This window comes from Odocoileus virginianus, chromosome 8 (genome assembly GCF_023699985.2).
Source record: "Odocoileus virginianus isolate 20LAN1187 ecotype Illinois chromosome 8, Ovbor_1.2, whole genome shotgun sequence".
Lineage (NCBI taxonomy): Eukaryota > Metazoa > Chordata > Mammalia > Artiodactyla > Cervidae > Odocoileus > Odocoileus virginianus.
Window position 1 is genome coordinate 25,421,310 of NC_069681.1, and position 24,954 is coordinate 25,446,263.

A 24,954-nucleotide genomic window follows, 5' to 3' on the forward strand; every position below is an offset into this window, starting at 1 on the left:
CTCAGGTTAAGATGTCCCGTGTCTGCAGCCACTGCACTGTCTACCCCGCTATCCTCAGGTGTCCGGGAGGGGTCTGGGCCGCCTGCCATGGCCCTGGTTTACCGCTGTGTCCCCTCCAGCCTCTCCGCACAGTGACCCAGGGGCAGCAGCGGGGCTTCGGAGCAGCACCAGCCACCTGCTCAACCAGCCCTCCCGGCTCGAGACCCCGTCTATCACTTTTAAACAGTCTGAGAAGCTGCACTGAAGCCTCTGGGCCAGAAGACGGGACACTCTGGAGACCACCTTGGAGAAGCTTTGTTTTCACCCTCAGGTTAGCACGGGGGAGGTCTGAAGGCACACAGAGGGTGCTGGCTGACTCTGCAGAGAGGCTGAGAGGCCGAACAGAGCCTTCACGCGGGGAAGAAACCTGAACAGGGACAGGAAACAGCTGAAGACGCCCGCTGGCCGTGCGCCTCTCCACAAATAGCAGCCGAGACCCTCCCTGGAGGGCAGGCCAGGGGCGGGGCGGCCACAGCCCGGATGCTCCTGCCGTAAAAGCCTCTCGCGTGAAAGAAGCCAGCTGAGACGTCATGTTAACGGCGAGTAATAAAAAGGTGATAAAAGATGGTTATCGCCAAGAGGCTGGAGTGTCTGCAGAACGCCGGCTGAGTCACGCAGGGCCGTGGCTGTCAGACGTGTAGCTGGGAGACTCGTTTTCAAACGGCCGCTTAGAAAAACGGGCCTTCCTAGGTTAAAGGCGAGGCTGCCAACACAGACTCCGGAGCTCTAGACCTTCTTTACCACTGTGGCTGGAATACGTCCCTGTGCATGTATAATTTGCCGGTCGCCTCACCCCTTGGCTCAAAACGCTCAGCAGCTCTCCATTTCACTCAAGGACAAGAGCCAGAGTACTTTCAGAGAAAGAAAAGATAAGACACGGACCGGAAAGAAGAGCTCATTTGCAAAACACATGTCTAGTCAAGGGCTTGTACCCAAAACATAGAGAAGTACTAAAACTCAACAACAGGAAGACAGACGGCCCAGTGAAAAAATGGGCAAAAGACGTGAACAGTCTCCTCACCAAAGAGGGCTCGAGACGCTGTCTCGCTGTGTCTCGCTGTTCGCTGAACACAGGACAGGCAAGGCGCAGCTGGAAGAAGACGCCTGGAGCTGCAGGAACCGCAGACACACTTTACTGGCAGCAGCCAAGCAGACATCCTCTCCTCTCTCATGGCTGACGCCGCAGCAGCGACAGCCACACAACTCAGCTCAACGCGATTCTGTCCTCAACGGCCTCAACTGCAGGAGGTTTTCAGGTGGTGCTTATATTATAGGTCACTGTGCACGGACCGTGCTATAAACGATCTGTTACGTAACCACATTTTTATGAAACATGGGGCGAGAGAGCCTGACCACTGCCATCTTGGCTAATTCCCTCTTTTCGTACAGATGGCAACACAACTGACAGGTGAAAAGGTGCCCCACATCAGCTGATCAGGGAAGTGCAGACCAACACAGCAGTGAGACGTCCCTGCACACCCGTGAGACTGCGCCCCAGGCTGGTGAGGACCTGGGGTGACAGCAGCCCCATCCCCGGCCGGCAGGAACATGAGCCACACAGAGACCGTGGAAGACAGCTCCTTACAAAACTGCACATCCTCCCACCCAAGGTCCGGCAGTCGTGCTCCTTGGGTAAATTTGCTTTACCCAAATGAGTTGAAAACATGTCCATGAGAAGACCTGAATATGAATGTTTATAGCAGCTTTATCCATAACTGCCAAAAGCTGGACGTCATCAAGATGCCCTTCTGTAGGTGAGTGAGTAAACAGACTGTGGTTTACTCACTCACAATGCAGACAACGGGAGATCACTCAGTCATAAAAAGAAACGAGCGGTCAAGACACAGGAAGGCACAGCAGAGACTTAAATGCACACGACCGAGTGACGGAAGCCAATCTGAAAAGGCTACACACCGTGTGACCCTACATGATGACATCCCAGAAGAGGCAGAATGGCCAGGGATGAGGGGACAGGGTGGGATGAACAGGCAGAGCGCAGAGAAGCCTTAGGGCCGTGAACCGTCCCGCGTGATGCTGTGATGATGGATATGGGTGGTGTCCAAGCCCACGACTGCACAGCGCAGGGCGAAGCCTCACGTCCACTACGGATTTTACTCTGTGTATCAGCCCCGCGTCATCCACTGCAGCAGCTGACGCACACTGATGCAAGACGTTAACAGCAGGGGAAAGTGGGGAGGGCTGGATGGAAATCTCTGTGCTTTCTGCTCAGGTTTTCTGGAAACCTAAGACTGCAAATAAAGTCTACTGAGTTTTTTTTTTAAGTCAAAGTCCTTATGATGGCTGAGCAGGCCTGCACAGGCAGCTCTCCCGTGCCCTCCCTGACCTCACCGGCCAGCCACTACTCTCCCCCATCCCACAGTGGCCTCTGCTGTTCCCAGAATTTGCCAGCCAGGCTCCCACCTCAGGGCCTTCGCGCCAGCTCTTCCCCTCGCCTGAAACTCCCTTCTTCCTGATATTCAAGTCTCGCCTTTGCTCATATACATTGTCTTTGTTTAAATGTCACTTCCTGGTACACCTCCCTACCGACCAGATGCAAAACTGCAGCATCACCCTACCTGCCCACACCCCCTGGCCCCGGTTTTCTCCATAGCTCCAACACAAACACGCTACGCAATCTATGTGTGTGCCATGTGCACATCCAGAGAGCCTCCTTGCACATGGAACACACATTTCACATGCAGAGTCTGTGTGAGGAGCGCTAGGTCTCAACACCTGGCATACAGTGATACAAGCATTGAGCATATTATCTGGTAGGTGAATTAATGGCTTACTTAAGGACCAGTGCCTATGACTCGAATTGGTACCAGAACCACTTGGGTACAGCTTCCAGAAGTGAAAGTGAGTGACACTGACAGCACCTAGAACCAAAAAGTAAGGCAACTGGTCTAACATGAGAACTGAATACTTGACACAGGAACCATGCTTTTAAAAAAAGAAAAACCACATGGAGATATGATCACTATAGACAAAATGACACAGACGGAAAAGACGCTCTCGGGTTTTAGCGTAAACCGGTAAGCCCTTTCTGTCAAGGCTGACGGATGCATTCTGTTGCCACCAGCCCCACCTGACGCCGGCTGCCAGCCACCACTCAGAGCTCCAAGGACAGCCAGCCCAGGGTCCGGCCTCCGCTTCCCTCGGCGTGCACGTCAGCCAGGCGCCACCGAGCGCCAGGCTCTGGTTTCAGGGCCAGTTCCCCATCACCCAGGACGATCGCTGTCTCCAGGCAGGGCCCATAACCAGCTGGCAGGCTCCCCCAGGCCTCGCCTCCTGCCCGAGGCTGGCACCGGGACTGCCGCCCAGGAGACCCGCGTGGGGACAGGCTGCCCTGTACTCGGGTCCTAAGCCTCACCGGGGGGCTGGAACATGCTGACGCAGCCCTCCCGGAATCCCAGCCTCGGTCAGATTTCTTGTCTCACTGCGGCTGCCGGCGGCCCTCACCGCGTCCCGTTCCTTCGATCCCTTCCTCCCCGTCCCTCAGTCCGAGCAGACCAAGTCCCCGGGCCCACAGATTCGGTCTCCTCCCCTCGAGTTTTGAGCCCATGCAGTGAGCTGGACTTCAGTTATTCTACATTTCAGCTCTGTAACTTCCACGTTTCTTTTGTTACAACTCCTCTCTCTTTGCTAAGATTTCCTAGTTTTCTGTTTGTTTCAAGAGGATCTGTAATTGTTTTCTGAAGCCTTTGTATGACGGCAGCTTGAAAACCCTTGTCAGGTGATTCCAGCCCCTTCACCTGAAGGAGATAGCCCCTAAAGGTACCGCGGCAGTACAGTATCATCTAGAAAAGCAGCGTGCTGTCACTGGACTTGGGTGGCAGGGTTGCCAGAAATTGTCTGTGTTCTCCGGTATTCAGTGACAAAATGCACTCCTAAATTGGCTTCTGTTGTTCAGTCGCTAAGCTGTGTTGGGACTCTTGCGACCCCACGGACTGAGCCTAAAAGGCTCCTCTGTCCGTGGGATTTTCCAGGCAAGAACACGAGTGGGTTGCCACTTCCTGGTCCAGGGGATCTGCCTGACCCAAGGGTCGAACTCGCATCTCCTGCCTTGGCAAGTAGGTTCTTTACCACTGAGCCACCGGGGGAGCCCTCTTAATTGGCTACTGAACTGAAAAAGCGCCGAATGGACTGAAATCGAGACGCACGCCCTGAGTAGCGGTGGAAAGCCAGCACAAGCCACAGACCCCGCAGACCTTCAGAGAGAAGAGGTCCCTGGCCTAAGGACCCAGGCCCACCCCCCATGGGAGGCAGCAGGAGGAGGAGTCAGGGCCCTGCTGACCCCCACGCTGAAGAGTGTTTTCACCTGCATCCCGGACGCCACCCAGTCCCAAGCCCACAGCACGGCTGATCTACCTCTCCCCTTAAAAGCCTGTTTTAGACAGAACCCTTACCTACAAGTGTCTCCATATCTTTTGGTAACTTTCAGTGACTCATCCTCTTAGTGAGCTACAGTTCCTCCCAATCCTAATATGAATATTCCAAGGATCCTGCCTTAAGTGCCCTGACTTAAATAAAGTGAAGTCGCTCAGTCGTGTCCAACTCTCTGCGACCCCATGGACTGCAGCCTCCCAGGCTCCTCCGTCCATGGGATTTTCCAGGCAAGAGCACTGGAGTGGGGTGCCATTTCCTTCTCCTGACTTAAATAAAAAAGTCATCAGGGCTCCGCTGAGCTCGGCAGGCGCCTGGCAGCCCTCGGGAGGCGCTGCGGGCCGGCGGCCCGGGCTGGGCTGGCAGCAGGACGGCAGAATTTCCACATTGATTAGTCAACAGTGGAAAATCTGAAGAGATGCAAGCAGGGAAAAGAAACTATACCAGGCCTGAAGAGCGATGTGACAGGCATGATGGAGGTCGAGTCCTCCTACTCGGACTTCATCTCCTGTGACCGGATGGGCCGCCAGAACGCGGTCCCCGACATCCAGGGAGACTCCGAGGCCATGAGTGTGCGGAAGCTAGCTGGCGACATGGGCGAGCTGGCCCTCGAGGGCGCAGAAGGACAGGTGGAGGTGCACACCTCAGACAAGGAAGCCAGCAGCCAGCCCGAGAGCAGCGATGGCACCACCTCATCTTGAACGTGACCTTGCCTGAGGAGGCTGGACGGGAGATGCGCCGTGGACCCGGAGCCCTGGCATTGCTCTGAGCAGTGTGTTCCAGGCAAGCAGGGCCAGACCGAAAGGCGGGCCCAGGGGCTCCTGCGGCCCCCTCCCTAGAAAGCCCTCTGCCCGCATCCCCAGGCTCCACGCCCCCACCACCTCCCCCCACGCCCGGGTACATTTCCAGACACTGTAACCGCAAGGATGTAATTTATCCAGAGGGTGCCGGGACTCAGGGGCTGGGTCCTGGCCCCAGGGGTGAGTGGCCTGGGTGGGATCACGTCCCAACTCAGTTCCCTTGTCTCCAGCCTTTCCAGCCTTCTGAGTCAGGAAACCTTCTTACCCTGTTTTTTAAAAATCACTTTTAAACTTTTTAGAAACTTTCAACCTTTTCTCAGCAGAGAAGGGAGGGAGCTGACAATTTACTTTTTTTTTTTTTTGGAAGCCACTGTGAGCTAAACTCTTGGACCATCTATGCAGCTCTGAGGTTCCCTCCTGGAGCTTCACAGATCCATTTTTAGGAAAGGGATTTTTGTGCTCAAAACCATCTTGACTAACTCTATGCCGTTTCTACCAAGATAAGTGACACCTAGGACCCAGGAAATAAATGCTGACGATTTGTGGGAAAAAAAAAAAGTCATCAAATCGCAAGCAAGCCTCCTGAGCTAGGTCTCCTAATGGAGACTGTGTTTCTCTTCTGTTTTATACAAGAATTTCTAGAACTAAACAGACAGGTGAGGAATCCCATTTTTCAGATAAATTCCAAGTGCCCCTTCCAATCCAAGGCAGGATTTCTTTCAAAATGCTCTACCTCCACGTTTCAAGGCTCCAAAAGCCCACCGTGAAGAAGCCAGGGGTCTGCTCTGTCCTGATCTAAAAAGCACTGGGTTAGGACATTTCCCCAGCACGGGGGTGGGGAGCTCACCAACTCAGCAAGCAGCCCGTGCTCACCTGCGGGGAAGCCCCCAGGGGTTCACCCTGCGGTCCCCTGTCCTTACAGCGCCACGCGGGTCATGGGGCCGGCCCCAGGTTATAGCACCGCCGGGCCGATGAGCTCGGGGGCTGTGAGTGGTCCTGAAACATGCCCCCTGGACCGGCAGCGTCAGCATGTCCTGGGCAGTTGTGAGAAATGCCCACCCTCCCCAACTGGGACTGTGGAATCAGAAACTCTGGGTGGAACCCAGCAGCCTGCATCTTCAGAAGCCATCTAGCAGGTTCTGGGCACACTCATGTGTAAGAACTATGTAACACCTGTGCCAAAGGTGCAACGCAAGGGACAACCACTGAAACACAGGTGCTGCCAACTGCGATGCCAGCAGCTTCACTCACAACTTTGGTGTAAAACTGTAAACACTTCTATACAAAAATTCATTGTTGGGCAGCTATGCTTCCAGCTACAAGAAAAAGGAAAAGGAAACCATCCCAAGCCAGGAATCTCAAGTCATAGGCTCTTCATGGAAGTGAGAGGTGGGGGAGAGAGGGAAGAGACATCTTCCTCCAACATCCTTATCAACGATACTGTCCCCGCCATGGGCGCGCATGCTCTGTCGTGTCCGACTCTGTGCGGCCCCACGGACTGCAGCCGCCAGGCTCCTCCGTCCATGGGATTCTCCAGGCGAGAATACTGGAGTGAGTTACCGTTTCCTCCTCCAGGGGATCTTCCCAACCCAGGGATCAAACCCACATCTCCTGAGTCTCCTGCACTGGCAGGTGGACTCTTTACTCTAAGCCACTTCATCTCAAAGGAAAACGATCAAGGAGGAAAAATAACCAGTGAGCCTCCATTCCCCACACAAGGAGACAGATTGACGAGTGTGAGTTTTATTACTTTGAATGGGAAAGTGAAGTGAAGTGAAAGTCGCTCAGTCGTGTCCAACTCTTTGTGACCCCATGGACCATGGGATTCTCTAGGCAAGAATACTGGAGTGGGTAGCTGTTCCCTCCTCCAGGGGATCTTCCCAACGCAGGGATCGAACCCTGGTCTCCTTCATTGCAGGCGGACTCTTCACCAGCTGAGCTACCAGGGAAGCCCTTGAAAGGGAAAAATAACACCCAGAAGCTAAACATTGCTTACACTCACTGAGGTTGTTTAGGGACAGTATTCCCAGTAAACACAACTTGATTTACTTTTATCTCCCTTCGTTTATTATAATATGTAACTAATTGGCAGTGTTTTCTACATGAGAAGAGAGAGCAGGCCCAGGGGAGATGTGCGTATATTCATAAAATTATAAAGCAAATAGTCTTTTTGAACCCGAACTTCCTAAGAACTGCACATTGACCTCCCTAAAAAGGCCTTCCCTCTGACGGATCTGGACTCTCAGGTGTCGGCAGCACGTAGAGACGGCCTAGAGTAGCAGGTCCTCAACCATCCCTATCTTTACCTAAAAAGCCGTTCACTGCAAAATGAGTCAAAGCGGGGGAACTCAACACCTGACGCGAATTCATTTATGATAAGACGGGTTTTCCCTGGCAGTTCAGTGGTAAAGAAGCCAGCTACCCATGCAAGAGACAGGATTTCAGCCCCTGGTGGAGAAAGATCCCACATGCGAGGAGCGACTCAGCCCGGGGCCGCCCTCCTGAGCCCGCGGCCAGCCCAGGAGCTGCCCCTGAGCCCGCGGCCGGGAGCCCAGGAGCCGCCCCTGAGCCCTCGGCCCGGAGCCCGGGAGCCGCCCCTGAGCCCTCGGCCCGGAGCCCGGGAGCCGCCCCTGAGCCCTCGGCCCGGAGCCCGGGAGCCGCCCCTGAGCCCTCGGCCCGGAGCCCGGGAGCCGCCCCTGAGCCCTCGGCCCGGAGCCCGGGAGCCGCCCCTGAGCCCTCGGCCTGGAGCCCGGGAGCCGCCCCTGAGCCCGGACCCTGGAGCCGAGGACCCGCCCCCCCGAGCCTGCGCCCTGGAGCCCAGGACACGCCCCTCCCAAGCCCGGACCCTGGAGCCCAGGACGCGCCCCTCCCAAGCCCGCACCCTGGAGCCCAGGACGCGCCCCTCCCAAGCCCGCACCCTGGAGCCCAGGACCCGCGCCTCCCAAGCCGGAGGCCTGGAGCCCAGGAGCCGCCCCTGAGCCCGGACCCTGGAGCCTGGGACCCGCCCCTGAGCCTGCGGCCTGGAGCCGAGGAACCGCCCCTGAGCCCGAGGCCTGGAGCCGAGGACCCGCCCCTGAGCCCGCGGCCTGGAGCCGAGGACCCGCCCCTGAGCCCGCAGCCTGGAGCCCAGGAGCCACCCCTGAGCCCGGACCCTGGAGCCGAGGACCCTCCCCCCGAGCCAGAGGCCTGGAGCCCAGGACCCGCCCCCCGAGCCTGCGGCCTGGAGCCCGGGACCCGCCCCTGAGCCTGCGCCCTGGAGCCCAGGACACGCCCCTCCCAAGCCCGGACCCTGGAGCCCAGGACGCGCCCCTCCCAAGCCCGCACCCTGGAGCCCAGGACCCGCGCCTCCCAAGCCGGAGGCCTGGAGCCCAGGAGCCGCCCCTGAGCCCGGACCCTGGAGCCTGGGACCCGCCCCTGAGCCTGCGGCCTGGAGCCGAGGAACCGCCCCTGAGCCCGAGGCCTGGAGCCGAGGACCCGCCCCTGAGCCCGCAGCCTGGAGCCCAGGAGCCACCCCTGAGCCGGGACCCTGGAGCCGAGGACCCTCCCCCCGAGCCAGAGGCCTGGAGCCCAGGACCCGCCCCCCGAGCCTGCGGCCTGGAGCCCGGGACCCGCCCCTGAGCCTGCGCCCTGGAGCCCAGGACGCGCCCCTCCCAAGCCCGCACCCTGGAGCCCAGGACCCGCGCCTCCCGAGCCCGCGTGTCACCACGCCCGAAACCCGAGGACCACAAGAGAAGCCGCCACAGGGAGAAGCCTGGGCACCGAAAATCTACAGAGTAGCCCCTGCTCGCTGCAACTTGAGAAAGCCTGCACAGCAGCGAAGACCCAGCCCAGCCAAAAATAAATATTAAATTTTTTAAAAAAGATTTTCAAAAAAAGATAAGTGATTTAAAAAAAATAGTAAGTTGGAAATGGGTTCAGAGTGACCACTACTTGGCCACAACACACTCGCCGGACATGAACACGTGTTAAAACATGTAGGAAGTGACAGGAAAACCACACCGATGTATTTCCCTGAACCCACTGAAAGGAACAGAGTTTTCTAAAGTCTCCTTTATCAAGGAAAAAAAAAATTGCTGAAGGCCCACTTCCTGTTAACAAAATTTCCAAGCGTTGATGAGCATGAGGCTGTGAAAACCCGCCCTGAGTTCACGTATCCCGGGTCCCGCGGGCCCCGCTCTCGCAGCCCCACGCTCTGCCCCCAGCCTCGGGGCCCACCGCTGCCCCGGTCCCGACAACAGCCCGCAGCCCTACGCTCAGCCCCTCCCTGAGCACAGGGGCCCCATTCACGTCACCGACCCCTAGGCTGACTACTCTGTCTTCCCCTCATTTCTCCTCGTCAGCCTAAGAGGGCCATCAGTTCTGTGGATTCTCCTCAGAGGAAAAGCTGTCTCCCTCTGGTAATTCTCTGCTCTCCACGTCACCGGTTGGTCATCGAGTTCTTCATTTTTCTGTTCTGTCTGGTGCTTACTTTGGGCTTAACTTGCCTTTATTGTTCTAGCTTCTTAAGACGGCAGCTCTTAAGACGGCAGCTTTGTGGTGGTGTTCCACCCCACAGAAGCCTCAAATCCTCTGCAGGGTGAGTTCCCTCTCACTCCCAGAACATCGTTCTAACCTGTTTATAAACAGGATGCCTAAGACGCACACCCAATTAAATAGTTACTGTGAGTTATGTTAAGACCCGGCCCGGGCTCGCCGACAAGGCAGTTACCCGGGTTCAGTCTACAGAAACGTGCTTGGTCAGAGGTCAGAGGAAGGAGAAACGAAACTGTCCTCCCGTTCCTCTTGCAAAGACGAAGCCTGGGAGACGCTCAGTCCCAGGCTCTGGCCACTCAGAGGCGTGGCTTCGACGTGTGCTGCTCTCTGGAAGCTTAACCTTTGCCAAGAGGCTGCTGAGAACCTAACCCCGTTCTATTTATGGGGCTTGTTTTCAAAGGAAAGGAAAATGCCTTAACAAATAAGAGAACCGCAACCAGAAAACTTCACGTTTCCATGAGAAGAAATCTGCTACGCACGTCGCTGGACAAGGCAGCTTCTCCAGCACCACAGAGAGACGGCCCTGCGGTCCCCGAGAAGTGGAGGCTGACGTGCGTGCGTTCCTACGCCTCTGGCTCCTCCGAGAGCCAGCAAGCCGGCCTCAGGGCCGGGACGAGGCCTCCGAAGCGCCCAACTTTCTACAGAATTTCTACAGCATTCTTCACAGAGTGACAAAGTCATAACCTTTCCGGACGCATTCCTGGGTCAGGAAGATCCCCTGGAGCAGGGATGGTACCCGCTCCAGTACTCTTGCCTGGGAAATCCCATGGACAGAGGAGGCTGGTGGGCGACATCCATGGGGTCACAAAGAGTCGGACACGACTGAGCAACTGACCACACAGCCACACACAGAAGCAACAAGCTTTTTTCAGAAAGTCTATATTCCTGACAAGACTCCTGAACAAATTTACTAACTTCAGCTGGAGTTAAAAGTCTCTTGTGAACTTACAAATAATTATATGTCAAATGTTTTAATAAGATCTTTTCAACTAAGATGTGTCTGTTACCCAAAGTGTATTTTCTTCTAAGACATCATTAGCATAAACACATTATATTTCAAAAGTTAGAACATTAATTTGCTAGATTAAATTTTAGTGATAAAAAAATTTTACGTACAAAAAAAAGTCTCTTATGAATTTAAGCCATCTCAAGCTCAGAGAGTCAGAGCCAAGTGTGTTCCCAGCAGAAACTTAGCAGTGAGACACTCAAGATGGAGGGAACAGGGCCACCACAGGGCAGGGGGATTGCAGGTAATCCAAACCAGGCTGTCCTCAAGATTTCTGCTTGACTGCTAAAAAAAATCATGCTGCCAGAACACGACTTCTGCCAGGAACTGCAACTTCAAAGCAAACCTGGACACCAGGGCTCCCGTTTTAAATAAAACCATTAGATGTCAGCTGGGAGAGGCTTCACGAGCTATACTTTTTTTGGTTCTGAATCACGTGCACCTTCTTTAGAGAAAAGATAGGAACCGTATCAGTTCCTCTTCAAAGGCTGCTCTCGGCGTAACAGCAATCGCGGTCACGCACAAAACACCACTAGCGCTCTCAAGCCTTGTACCGCGCCCACCGCCATGGGGAGGCTGCAGAACAAGCAGCCAGGAAGCCTGTGGCCACTGAAGCGAGCTTGTGTTTCTGACCGTGGGGCCGCAGGCCCGCCGGGCGGTGCTCGGCTCACCCGGGCTCACGCAGCAGTGGGGACCCCTGATCCAGGTGGCAGCTCTGCTGACCTCGGCTGGACTGGCCCATGAATGGGGTCGGAGAGCTGCGGGGGGGCCCAGGGGGCCTCAGCAGGGATAGCTGGGCTCTTGGCCCTGTGGTCTTGGGGCCTGAGCTGGTCCCGGGTGCAGACAGGCTCTGAGAGAGCATGGACACACACCAGGCCTCCTGGGAACTGGTGCCTGCCCCCTTCTGCCACATCCGTTGCCAGAACAAGTCAAGGTCAGCTCAGATGCAAGAAGTGAGGAAACAGGCCCCACCTCACCCCTCAATGGGAAGAGCTGCAGTGTGAGTCGACCAGCGGTGAGGGGCATGGCTGCAGGGGGCAGTGAGGAGGGGGGCGTGGGGGCCTCCTCCGTGACCTACCACGGCCCTTCTCTAATCTGTCGTGTGCCCTATGAAGCTGACCCCCGTGGAGCCTGACCTCTATGCCCCATTGCCCCAGCACAGTCCTAGAGACCCCATTCATTTAGACTACAGTGTGAATGACTCCCCCCAGGCCACACAGCGCACAACTGACACAACCGTATGGTGCTGCCCTCAGCGAACCCACCTGTAAAATGACGAGTCTGCGCCGCATGACATCGTGAGAACGCCTTCCACCGAGAATTCACAAATGCCTTACACTTCAGACCCTACGGTTTCTCTTACGACTTGCCTGAAAAGGCAGTACAGAACACGTGTGTGTGTGTGTTTCCATGTGTATGATGGGTACACTAGCACGCACACAGTAGGAACATAACAAATACATCAGTTAAATATGTTGACATTGGAATGAAGATTAAAATAATTCTGAACAAATGTGTTGCAAATGTACAAACTTCCCACCCTTCTTCCTGGATTACAGGACTATCCCACAAAAGCAAGGCTGAGAACTGCCAGTCTGGTTCATCAAACGAGAAATACAGAGCTAAAGTCAGACAAAAAAAACATAAGGAAACAAATGATCCAACCCTAACTTGGTAGAAATGAGGACAGGAAACGTCAGAAACGGTTCCCAGGACACAGGCCCAGGACGCCCTCCCGGTGCAGACACGGGGCCCTGGCGGGCCTCACTGCCCATCTGTGACTCTGGGCCCTTCCATGCACGAAACCCTAGACGCGCGAAACCCGAGCCCCCGGCCGGCCCTCTGGCCCCTCGAGCCGGCAGCTGCGTGCGCTCAGCAGCTGCGCGGGGACCTGGAGCTAAGCGGAGGACCCGGGAAACACATCCCGTGGTCCCACCACCCCGGACGATGGGATCCATGAGGGCGAGAAGGGAGGGCTGCCAGCACCCTAAGATGGCAAGAGTCTGTCCAGCTGTGAGAATAAGGAAATATTCCCGGACGTGGGTGGCCTTAAGGTTCAAATCCTGGCTTAGTTTTCCTGGCCACAGCACAAGGTGTTGATCTGTAAAGTATCTTCCACAAGGGCCTGGTCTGTGCCCAGCACTGCACACAACCCCTCACGTCCAATCACTTACCCTCATGACAAGCCTACTGGCCCATGAGGCCGCTTCCTCCAGGCAGGAATGGTTAATCTTGATTTTCTCTCTCTGTCGCTCAGTCGTGTCTGACTCTTTGAGACCCCATAGACTGTAGTGCACCAGGCTCCTCTGTCCATGGGATTCTCCAGGCAAGAATACTGGAGTGGGCTGCCGTTTCCTTCTGCAGGGGATTTTAGCGACCCAGGGATCGAACCCACGTCTCCTGTGTCTTCTGAACTGCAGGTGGATTCTTTACCCATTGAGCCACTGGGGAAGCCCTAATCTTGTTTTTAGGAGGAAGAAAGTGAGGCTCAGAGAAGTAGAGCAGGTTGTCCAAAGTCACACAGCAAATGGACGATTCTGGAGCACATCCTGGGACTTACCCCACGGTACAGGCCCAGGGGAATAGTGGGTCTTGGGAACCGCTGGGCCTCCCAGCACCAGTGCTGCCCTGGGCAGAGGTGAGCTCCCAGAGGGAGGGCTGGGCCTTGGCCTCCTTCTCCTGACCCCCGTGCAATGCCAGCCCAAAAGTCTAGAGACAATCCCACCAAATAAGTGTAACTAACACTCGCACGCACGCACGCACGCACGCACACACGGCATTGTTTTAAAGCTCAGCTTAGATGGACTCTGAGTGAACTCAGGCTCCGAAGGCCCAGGAGCCCCAGCGGAGGTTATCAGGTGCCAGAACGAGAGCTGAACACTCGTCCGTGGGGGCGTCCTTCGCGAGGCCGCCTCTCATGGGAGAGGAGTCCCGAGGGCCGGCTCCAGTGCCCCGCTTCCCAGCCGTTGACCCCCAGCTCCCATCCAGCCAGGCCGCCCGCCTGCGCACAGCATCACGCCGTCCCTTTCCTCTTCGGACGCCCGCGGAAGGTAGCCGACCTAACGCTGCGCTCTCATGTCCGCTGCGGCCGCTCAGGTCGGCGGCCTTCCCGCCCTGGCTGGTGACCCCGAAGCAGACGGGGGGGGGGGGGGGGCAGCCGGGGCTCACCAAGGCCGCCCGGGAGGTCCCGCCTGGGGCCGCGGGCACCCCGGGGGATCGGGCTCGGCTCGGGCTCGGCAGACTGCAGGGCCTCAGGGTCCTCCCCCATGAAGCGGGGGCCACGTGAGGCCACAGCAGTTTAGCCGCTCACGGCGCTCAGTGCTTTCTGGAAAGGAGCCGCATCTGAAGGTGGGCTGTGCTCAGAGAAAGCGGGAAGAAGGCCACCGCGGTGCCACTTCCATCGATAGCACGAGTTCCCAGGAGAACACAGGCCGCGTCCTCCCGTCCCAGGGCCCCCGGGGACAGCTTCCCCCACGAAAGGGCAGCCTGTGGCCCTTCCCCAGCGCCCGCAAAGCCAAGTCACTCTGCACGCGTGTGCCTGTGCGCGCGTGCGTGTGTGCGTGCGCTCGGGAATGCCGGCATCGACACCCCAGCACTTCCAGCGTGGCTCTCGGGAGATGACGGGAGGCAGTCCCACTTGAATGGAATTTAGTTGTGTCTGGTCTGTTCCAAATGAAGCAGCAAGCGCAGTTATGGCTCCTCTCTTCACTGCCGCTGGGTAGTATCTGAAAGTCACTGCTTCAAAGGCAGAGGTTTCTTAGGACAAAATCAACTATCCTGAAACCTCAAGCAGTTTCATTAGAAGTAACTCAATACAGTCAGTAATTCCGTCTGCAAACTTTAAAGGTGTCTTCTCCTTACAAACACAGAAGTCCATGCGTCCTGGAACCTTTCTCTCGGAGAGCTTCACCCGCGATGAGCAGGTGTTTGTGGCAGCTACAGGGCTCTGGCTTCCGAACCAGCTGATCCGGAGTAAGGCCCTGACACCACACCACACTGCCGACCACATCCTTCTCAGGGGGCCAGAAAAAAGACACGCTTCCCCGGGTGGGCACTCAGAACCGCTGTCCAATGGCCACTAGGACTACATTTTTCTTCTACCCCAGCCCGACCCAGAATCTCAAGAATGAGCAGAGAGCAAGTCAGGAATCAATCAGGAAAATGCAATTTCTTCCTGCCTTGCCACATCAGAATGCACGGATTCTCTGCAAGCCTGCGGAAGATCAGGCAGGAATGCCCCATCAGTTTGCTGTTGCTGTGTAGTCGCTAAGTTGTGTCTGACTCTTTTTCGACCCTCGTGGACTGAAGGCCACCAGATTCCTCTGTCCATGGGATTCTCTAGGCAAGAATAGTGGAGTGGGTTGTCATTTCCTTCTCCAGGGGATCTTCCCAACCCAGGGATCGAACCCAGGTCTCCTGCTTTGGCAGGCAGATTCTGCTGAGCCACCAGGAAAGCCCTGATCATAGGTTGGGAAAATAAACACCATACTCTAACCCATGCCTCAGAAATCAGCAGAGGCTGGACAGCCCAGGGCAAGTCCCTTCCAGCTCCTCATTCCTCAGCCCCTCTCTGTCTACACCGGACATTTTTTCTGACTTTTCTTTCAGCCGCACACAGCTCTTGTTTTTAGAATTATGTCTTCCCCTGGACTAAAAGCCTTAAGAGCTTGTTATGCCGTCTTTCTTGTCTCCCATAGCACCTTGCACCTACAGGCAGGTAAATACATAATAAGCTGATTCGGTCAAACTTACTGTGCAACCTGTTATGGGTTGGGTCATGACCCCGGAAATTCGTATGTTCCAGCCCTAAGCCCCAGGGCAGAATGGGACCTTATTTGGAAGTGTCATTCCCTGAGGGCGGCCCTCATCCACTGACCGGCGTCCTTATGAAAGGGGCGTCCCGACACAGAGGAGACCCCAGGGGACGCCATGGGCAGACTGGACCTGTGCTGCCACCAGCCAGGAACCAGCAGAGACCTCGGGGCGGGGGGGACAGACCCCCAACCGCTGCAGAGGGCGCGGCCCTGCCCACAGCACCATTGCCAGGGCGTGACTGCATGCAGTCCTGGTGTGTGAGGCCGGGTCTGTGGGTCTTTGCTGCAAAGTCCCAGGAAGGCAACACACAGCTCAGCGGCTCCCACAAGTCTGGACGCACACCGCACCCCAGGCACGGGCAGGGCCACAGGGCAGTGTGTGTGACCCCACAGACACGGGTGGGAGAGGGTCTCCTGCAGGGCAGTGCGTGTGACCCCACAGACACGGGTGGGGGAGGGCCTCCTGCAGGGCCACAGGGCAGTGCGTGTGATCCACAGACACGGGTGGGAGAGGGTCTCCTGCAGGGCCACAGGGCAGTGCGTGTGACCCCACAGACACGGGTGGGGGAGGGCCTCCTGCAGGGCCACAGGGCAGTGTGTGTGACCCCACAGACACGGGTGGGGGAGGGCCTCCTGCAGGGCCACAGGGCAGTGCGTGTGACCCCACAGACACGGGTGGGGGAGGGCCTCCTGCAGGGCCACAGGGCAGTGCGTGTGACCCCACAGACACGGGTGGGGGAGGGCCTCCTGCAGGGCCACAGGGCAGTGCGTGTGACCCCACAGACACGGGTGGGGGAGGGCCTCCTGCAGGGCAGTGCGTGTGACCCCACAGACATGGGTGGGAGAGGGTCTCCTCAGGGCAGTGCGTGTGACCCCACAGACACGGGTGGGGGAGGGCCTCCTGCAGGGCCACAGGGCAGTGCGTGTGATCCACAGACACGGGTGGGAGAGGGTCTCCTGCAGGGCCACAGGGCAGTGCGTGTGATCCACAGACACGGGTGGGAGAGGGTCTCCTGCAGGGCCACAGGGCAGTATGTGTGATCCACAGACACGGGTGGGGGAGGGCCTCCTGGCCGCACTTCGTGGCTTACAGCGTGTGCTGTGTTCCCGGGCAGAGAGAGGGGGAACCGGGTCCCTGGGTGTTTGAATCGAGCAACGCCATCTGCGGCAGTAACAAGCGACATTAAAGCGGCCTGGGGACTCCCCTGGCAGTGCAGTGGTTAGGGCTCCACACTCTCACCGCCCAGGGCTGGGGTTCGCTTCCTGGTGAAACCAAGACCCCACTAGCCGTGAGGGGCATCCAATAACCAAGTAAGTAAGTAAGTAAAGCAGCCTTTGACCACTCCCGTTATCCGAACATGTCTTCCTGGTCCTACAGGAGTTTCAGAGGCTGGGGTGTGACTGCCTCTCAGTTTTTCCCCTCTGACTACATGGTTCAGAGTCGGCTAAAGTGTTACCTAGGGAGCTGGGTGCCCAGAGGGCTCCCTGGACCCTGCAGACTCCGTGTGCTCCCCATCACGGGAGGAGTGAATGACGGAAGCAAACAGTATGGGCAGCTCAGAAAAACACCCTGGCTGTTACCAGGCAGAATCGAAGCAGCAGGGGCTTGCCCAGGGAGATGGAGGAAACCTCAGAACACCCACTGTTCTCTCCCCTTCGGCAGAGAGGACCCCCTCGGCGGTAACAGACTACATCTCTCGCCTGAACCGCTCCTGGGAAGTTTCTGAGCCCCTCCTGTCCCCGTCTGACCTTCCGCCTAAAGAAAAGCAGGCCACATGAAGGGAACCTCAACAGAAAGCTTTGTAAAGTGAGCAGAACAATCTGAACCGTGATGAACTTCTCTTTCGTTCCTCACCCTCTTGCCGGCCCCGAAACAGAACCAACCTACAAAAGCCACGAAACATACGGGGACGTGCTTTCTTAATGAAAGGCACATGGGAAACCCGAGTCACCCCAACGCTCTTCCTGACTCTGTGCTACGCTCTCCTCCATCTGATGGTTCGTTTTACATTTTGTGAACTTGCAAAAAGTTAAGTTGCAGGCTGCTGACACCCCGTTAACCAGTCTTCCATGTGTTCATGTGGCAAGCTGGGGCCGAGTCAAGAGCCTTTCAATTCCATATGAACACTCAGCGAAGTTTCCAAATGATCCTTTTTAAGGAAAAACAACGTCCTCAGCCTGGCGTTCCCACATTGGGGTGAAGGGTGCTCAGCGTGTGTGCTTTCTGGCAAACAGGAAAGTTATCTGGTGTGCATGCAAACATGGGAAAGTTCAAGTAAATAACGCATCTCAGGAAATGGAAAATGCTCATGAAACTTCTGAAATCCAGGGTTTCCAGGGGCGGAGAATGGCTAATATTTTACTCCTCAAACCTACCTTTGTACCACAGAGAAGTGGTCTCTATGTCTATAATTTGCGACTTTGACACTGATCTTGCACTGTGGCTGGGTCCCTCTAAACAAACCAGTTGGGGCCTCGGGGCGGGGGTGGGGGGGCGGTGATGAAAGGGTGGCCGCACTGTAAGAAGTTCCCAAACGACGGTGGTTTTAGAGCATGCTGGGTTTTTTCAGCTTGGCTTCTGCAAATTAAACATGTTAGTCATTCCTCTCTTTGTTGCTTCCGAGATGAAAGGAGTGCTACAGTTTTCTAAAAAAATCTTTCTACAATTTAAAAGAAAGTGATTCTTGAAGTCTACCAGCCAATATGAATGCAGTTAATATGCCAAATAGCGTATGCGTTGATAATGACGTGTTTCTAATCAAACAGCCTCTGAAGTCTCTTAAAGCTTTACTCTTAGAAATGTAACCATCTTTTAAGCCTGTTTTGGTTAAGTTAGCATGCATTTTCAATGCTTCTCAACATCTGTCTCTTATTACCAGAGGTCCTGATATCCAGATGACAACAAAGTATTCTGAGTGCCTTGGAAGTTAGTCTGCCCTTATTCCTGTCTTCAGTCATCATTTTATTGTGACACCAGGTTCACTGAAGAGCGGCATTTTTATTCCCTGGGCAGACGGGGACAGTCCTTCTAAAATGCAGATTCTGTCTGCATAAATGTGTTCCATGTGGCAGCCTGGATGTGAGGAGAGTTTGGGGGAGAAAGGATACATGTGTGTGTGTGTGACTGAGTCCCTTTGTTGTCCACCTGAAACCATCACCGCATCGTTAATCAGCTATATTCCAATAAAAATAGTTTAAAAAAATATGTTCCAAGTAAGAAAATACCTGAAACTAGTATGTATACACCATTCAGATGAATACAATCTTTTCTGACCTTTAAAATGTAGTGCCAGAACATGCAGGAACTTAAAAGATTAAACATTTTACTTTCTAAAGTCACCTAATTAACATGTTATTGTTAGCAAATTGATATTGTACCGTTCGGACCAATACACCCTATTTAAAAAATTAAGTAATTTTTCCAAGTTATGGTGTACTTTAATTTCTACATTTAACACCATTTAAGTAACTTGATCCTAAGATTATGTATGGGGGAGAAAAAAAAACGGGTAAGATTGTAGTGTTTCTGAAGCACGGGGATCCACCGTGTTTAAAAGCGCTCTATCGGCTAGGCCCTGCTTTGTCAGCTGAGCCAGGGGAAAGCAAAGTTGAATCACTCAGAGCTGCGGTCAAGGTTCACACTCCAGCCGCGAGGAAACCGCAAGTCACTGAGAAGGGCAGTCAGGTCTGCGAGACTCAGGATTCTGTTCCGAACCAGGGATGAACCTGAAAATGCAACCTAGGACTTGCGGCCGGCCCTGAACAACGCCAGGGTTTCCCGACCCCCGCGTGCGGTCCTCCGGGTTTGGAGACAGGAGAATTCTTCCCTGGGGAGGTCAGCACACCATCTCCCAGCCCAGCTCTCCGCGACTGATAAACGCATCTTTTAAAAATGCAACTGGCCAGCGAACCAGAGGCCGAAAGTCTCACACGATACCAGCAACAAAAGCTGTTCAAACAAAGCCGGGGAGGACGCCCCGCGGGCGCCGCAGCCCGGTTTCGGCTCAGGTCGCCCGGAGCAGCGCCTCCTCCTGCGGGCGGGGCTCCCGCGACCCCCGGCGTCCCCGGGCCGCTCCCCTCGAACGCGGCCCCCCATCCCCGCCGGCCCCGCACACAATGGCGCCCCGAGCCCGGGCGGGATCCCGCCGCCGGCTCCCCGCGCAGCCCGCGCGCCCCCCGCGCGCCCGGGCCCGCGCACAAAAGAGGCGCGTGGGCTTCTCCGCGCGCGCGCGCGGCCACCAGGTGCGGGCGCCGGCGACCCCGCGCCCGCGCGTCTCGGCGTACCCCGGGCCGCGGCGGGGGCCAGGTGGGGCGCGGGGCCTCCGTCCGCGCGGGGCCTCCCGCCGCCCGGGCCTCCCTCCGCCTCGGGCCTGTCCGCCGGGGGTGCGTGCGCGGGCCGGGGCGCGGGGTGGTGGGGGGGGCACTCACTTTCTCGATGGTGCCGGGCAGCAGGCGCTCCAGCAGCCTGCAGAGGACCACCCCATCCTTCAGAGACGCCTGCAGGAAGCCCTCCGGGTCCGAGATGGTTTTCTTGGGCGACTCCAGCACGCCCAAGGTAATGAGCCACGTAACGGTCTGCTCGGCGGAATTCATCGCGGCGGCGCGCCCGGCCTCCCCGCGCCGCGAGCGCGTCTCGGCGCCGTTCACCTCGGAGCGGCCGCGGCCCGGCCGGCTGCGCCCACCGCCCCCTCCTCCCGCTCGCCCATGGAGAGCCCGGCGACGGCGATTGGCTCGGGCGGCGCCGCGGTCCGGCCGGCTCGCGCTCCCTCGCGTGCGTCCTGGCCGACTGTCAAGCGCCTTTTCATTAGATGCACATGAACCTGCGGCGGCCGCCCGGCGCCGCCCCCGCCGCCGCCTCCCGGCCCCCAGCCGCTGCCGCCGATGACATCACCGCGAGCAGAAGAAAGACGCCGCGCCGGAGCGGCCCCGCGCCCCGACCCGGGGCCGCCCGGACCCGAGCCGAAGCCGGGCAGTGCGGGCCCCCGCGTTCGGGCCCGCCGCCGTGCGCCCTCCGCACCCCGCCGGAGGTGCGCGCGCGTCCCCACCTGAGCCGCCGGCTGGAGGGCCCCCGCCCCAAGGGCCCGGTGACCTCCAGGAGGCGACAGCCCGCCGGCCGCGAGAGCTCGCCGCGCCTCCCCGCCCGCGGACCGCGCGCGCCCTTCACCGGGTACGCCCGGCGGGCCCGGCGCAGCCCCTCGGAGGTGGAGACCCTGGCCAGGCTCCTCTCGCTGTCCTGGCCCTTCTGCCGCCTCCTTCGCTCCTCGAGAGACTAGGGACCTTTGTTTGTATTCCTGATTCATGAATGTTTAAATGATTAAGTGCTTCCCAGAAAGCTCTTTTTATTTTTGCCAGTTTTATTTCAAGAGGTCGGGGGTGGAGGGAGCTGAAAACAAGACGGTTCCTTCTCTGCGCTACCTTGCAAGCCAATAATTACAGAACACAATGATAATTAAATCTGGAACCAGATGGGTCTCTTTCGGGGAGGAATTGATTTCCCTGCTGCTGCTGCTGCGCTCCTTGGGGACGTGACCGGCCGGAGTGCCGTGTGACCAGTGGTAAGCCTGCCCCCAGCCGGGAGGCCCGTCTGCCCGGCTCGGGTGACCTCCCTGGCCGGGTGACCTCCCTGGCCGGGTGTGGCCGGCCCACCCTCCAGGGCCAGAAACGTTGAAGCCACCTCAGGTTAAATTGATGGTGGTGTTCCAGACACTGTGGGAGGAAGGTCAAGAAAACAGCAGGACCTGAGCTGGGTCTGCACAGATGACTGGGAAGGAAGGACTCAAATCCAAACAGGCCACTTGGCCAGGTCACGTGTGGCTCAGAGATGCTCAGAGGCCCGGCTATGAACCGAGAGGGCCAGGCCTAAGGAACTCAGCCACCTGACTGTTCTGAGGAAGAAGCTTCTTCCAGCAAGGAATGACAGTGACACTGTGCATGCTGAGGGAGGAGGCGAGCCTCTGCTTAAAAGAAGGACCCTGAAGGTGTCTGTGTATCCGTTTGCTCCATCCCATCCCTGAGTGCTTTGCCTGTTTGCTTGCCGTGACTGCCCCTGGCAATTTCAAAGGATCACCTACAGAGAGCTTGCACTTCCCCGGTGGCTCAGTGGTTAAAAAAAAAAAAATCTGCCTGCCAGTGCTGGAGCCGCAGGAGATGTGGGTTCAATCCCTTGGTCGGAAAGATCTCCTGGAGGAGGAAATGCAGCCCACCCCACTACTCTTGCCTGGAATATTCTACCGACCGAGGAGCCTGGCGGGCTGCAGTTCATGACATCACAGACATGACTGAAGTGACTGAGCTTGAACGCGCACACAAAGAGCTTACTCTGTGCCAGGCACATATTGAATGTATTAATCCCATTAGTGACAAGTGTTAGAAAACATGAAGATTTTAAAAACCAGAGGCTTGACTCTCCTCTTCCTCCTTCTTCCAGAGCACTTCTTTTGCAACTGTGAATTGCATTTATTTCCAGCTTTGAGTTAAGTGCCTAAGTTTTCTTTCCAGATGTGAACACTGGGTGGTTCAGAGAGCAGCATGAATCTGGATTTTAAGGGCCGTGTGTTTGGTGGTCACTTCCTGAGCTCCCAGGGTCTGCTCCCTGTGACACAGTCACTGCGGCAGCCTTGGGAAGGTTACGTCCCACGAGTGGTGGGACGGACTCAAGCCCGGGTTCTGCAGTTCCAGGGCTCACACTCGGCACCCACTGTCCAGACCACGTCCATCTACAGCTTCTAGGAAACAGGACAGCTCCCAGCTCCATCAGCTTTTGTGCCCAAGGCTTTGTCAACAAAGGGGTGTTCACCCAAGAGTAGCTGTTCAAAAGATTCCTGTTTACTTTCATTACTTCTGAATGGGACACATGATTTAAAGTCGAGTTGTTACAATTCCAGATGCGTTAAATTACGTCCAGCGCTTATAATCTGGAAAGCAGGTTTAAGGGTCAGCTTAACTCAATCAAATGGTCCTGCAGAAAAGTGGCTCCAGGGAGTGGCCTTAGGTAGCCACTGAACCCGGCAGGCAAGCATTATCAGAAGGGAGACCACGGAAAGTTTAAATGCTCTATAGCAACCAGAAGCATTCTGTTACTTTGAATGTACATTCATTTCAAAAAATTATTTGGAAGTCATTCTAGAAAGTAACACTGCTCATACCTAGGTGTTTTTAAGGGTATAATTGCGCTGACTATCCAAGGTGGGCATCTGGTTAAGCTTAACATTTTTCCAAGCTCCTGTGCAGGAGAACTCTTTGTTCTTCTGGATTGGTGCCAGTTAAGAATATTGCTGGCTGAGGATTTTGGCCTTGTCTGTGATGCCCTTTGATGTACCCCGTGGAAGGGGAAGGGCTCTCCCCACGGGCCCCTTAGTTTCCTCATTTCTCATGAGGACTTGAGCTTCATTCCCAGCTTGGCTGCCTGTTCATCCAGTGGCCACATGCAGCCCACTGTTAGGGTTCCACCCACAAACAGCCCCAAACCTAGAGCTACACAGCTCATCTGAACAGTGCTAACTCCATTTGTTAGCTTGGTCCTTGGAGGATGGTGTTACAGCAATGTTAAAACCTACCCAGCCGGAAGCCAGACAGACAGATGGCTGTTTATCTAGCCATCACTCCCTGTAGAGACGCTTTTATTGAATTGGACGGTCATCTAGATTGAAACATGCAGTGGGAAGCAGTTCTGTGAAGCTCACTGTAACTAAAACAGTATTCTACTTATTTGGCTTAAATATGGTCAAATGCTAAAAATCAAAGATGCAAAGCAGGAAAATATAGTTTCTGGACAGATAGAGCTGAGCAGCTACTCAGGGCAGGAAAATTGTAGTCATCGTGATATCTAATGTCGACAAGACACTCATCCTGGTTTGGGTCCCCACAGCAGATCCTGCGCCAACTTGGATTCGAGTAGTTCACTTGGGGAGTGACCCCAGGGAGGACGCGTGAGGAAGGGAGGAGATGACCCCCTACTGCTTTCCACAGCGGCTGCACCAGTTCACATTCCCACCAGCAGTGTAGGAGGGTTCCCTTCTCTCCCCTGTGGTTTGTAGACTTTCTGATGATGGCCATTCTGACTGGTATGAGGGCTAGCTCACTGTCATTTTGATTTGGGCTTCTTCAAGAGTATTTTGGACCAAGAAGCCTTTTAAAGGTAGATGTGTGGTTGGTTCCCTCCAGGGCAGAGGACAAATTTTCTCGCTGACCAGCAGATTATAAATAACATTTCCTCCGGGACGAGGTTTGGGCAGGTTCACTTTGCAGTCCCTTTGAAGATCAGGGTTTGCCAGCCTGGGGTCCTCAGCAGTGACACAGCCCCCCGTGTGTGGTGCCAGCTGAGCCCGCCCATCTTTGCCCTGGACTTGGGATCAGGGGTCCTGGTGAGAAGCCAGGGCCATGCTGAGTCACGTGGTCCTTCCTCTCTCTCTGACCTGGGAGTCTTGTGTCCTCCTAGCAGCCACGAAGCTTTGGCTTAACTGCGTTAGCTTTCAAATGGCTAAAATCCCAGATCCATTATAATTCTTCATGGTCCTTTACTCATTTCCCAAGATTAGTGATCAGTTACCCTTTTTTTTCCCTCTGAATGCGGCTTTCACTGTGTCCCATGAGTTTTATTAGATGGTACTTTCTTTTTCATTGCTCCCAAGGGGACTTGCAATTTCCCTTCTGATTTCCTCTTTGAGCAAATCTTTCCTAAGAATATGTTTCTTAATTATCAAGAAATTGAAGGTTTGTTGGCCACTGACTCTTAGTCAACTGAACCTATAAATCTCTAGTTTTCAAGATTTGCTAAGATTTTAAATGTGCCGTGAACATAAAAGGATGCATATTCTCTGTTCAGGAGACTATAAGCTTCTATTTAGCAGGTAAGCTTTTTGTGCCTTTTAAAAAAGAACTTTTTATGCCAAAATAATTTTAGACCTACAATAGGTTGCTAAAATAGGACAGAGGGCTCCCAGGTAGCCTTCCCCTGGCTTCCTTCAGAGATAATGTCACACAACCAGAGAACAGTTCAAAGCCAGGACGTCGATGTTGGTTCAAGACTCTTTGCCAAACTATAGGTTTACGTGTACTTTGCGTGTGTGCTTCATCAGCCCCACCTCGTGGGCAGGTGGTGTCGTCACCACCGGACAGGCGCAGAACGGCCGTCTGCAGGGTGTAGAAAGCGCAGAGGGCAAAGCTCTCCAGCGGTCTTTCTGCAAGTGGGGGGCCGGAGCTGACAACAGTCACCGCAGCCAGAGTCCCCGCTGACGTTCCTGGGGCATCACCCCTGCCCCGCTGAGATTTTGAGTCTTGCCCCCACCCTTTCTGTGAGATATGTCCGATCCCGACAGATATAGATGTTAAAATCACATTTTTCCTAAATCTCAAATCATTGAAACATCTTATGTGA

The 24,954-nt window shown here is 55.7% G+C and overlaps 1 protein-coding gene and 1 pseudogene across 3 annotated transcripts in view; one reads left to right on the plus strand and one right to left on the minus strand.

Moving 5' to 3' along the window:
* ARHGEF7 (Rho guanine nucleotide exchange factor 7) overlaps positions 1 to 20,171 on the minus strand; it is a 107,407-nt gene extending 87,236 nt beyond the window's left edge. For all 3 annotated transcript variants that reach the window (XM_070471398.1, XM_070471399.1, XM_070471397.1), the window contains exon 1: positions 20,007 to 20,171. In XM_070471398.1, the coding sequence (XP_070327499.1) occupies positions 20,007 to 20,171 (165 nt within the window). The remainder of the gene's footprint in view (positions 1 to 20,006) is intronic.
* On the plus strand, positions 4,800 to 5,169 carry LOC110140751 (cAMP-dependent protein kinase inhibitor gamma pseudogene; annotated as a pseudogene).
* Positions 20,172 to 24,954: the final 4,783 nt, after the last annotated feature.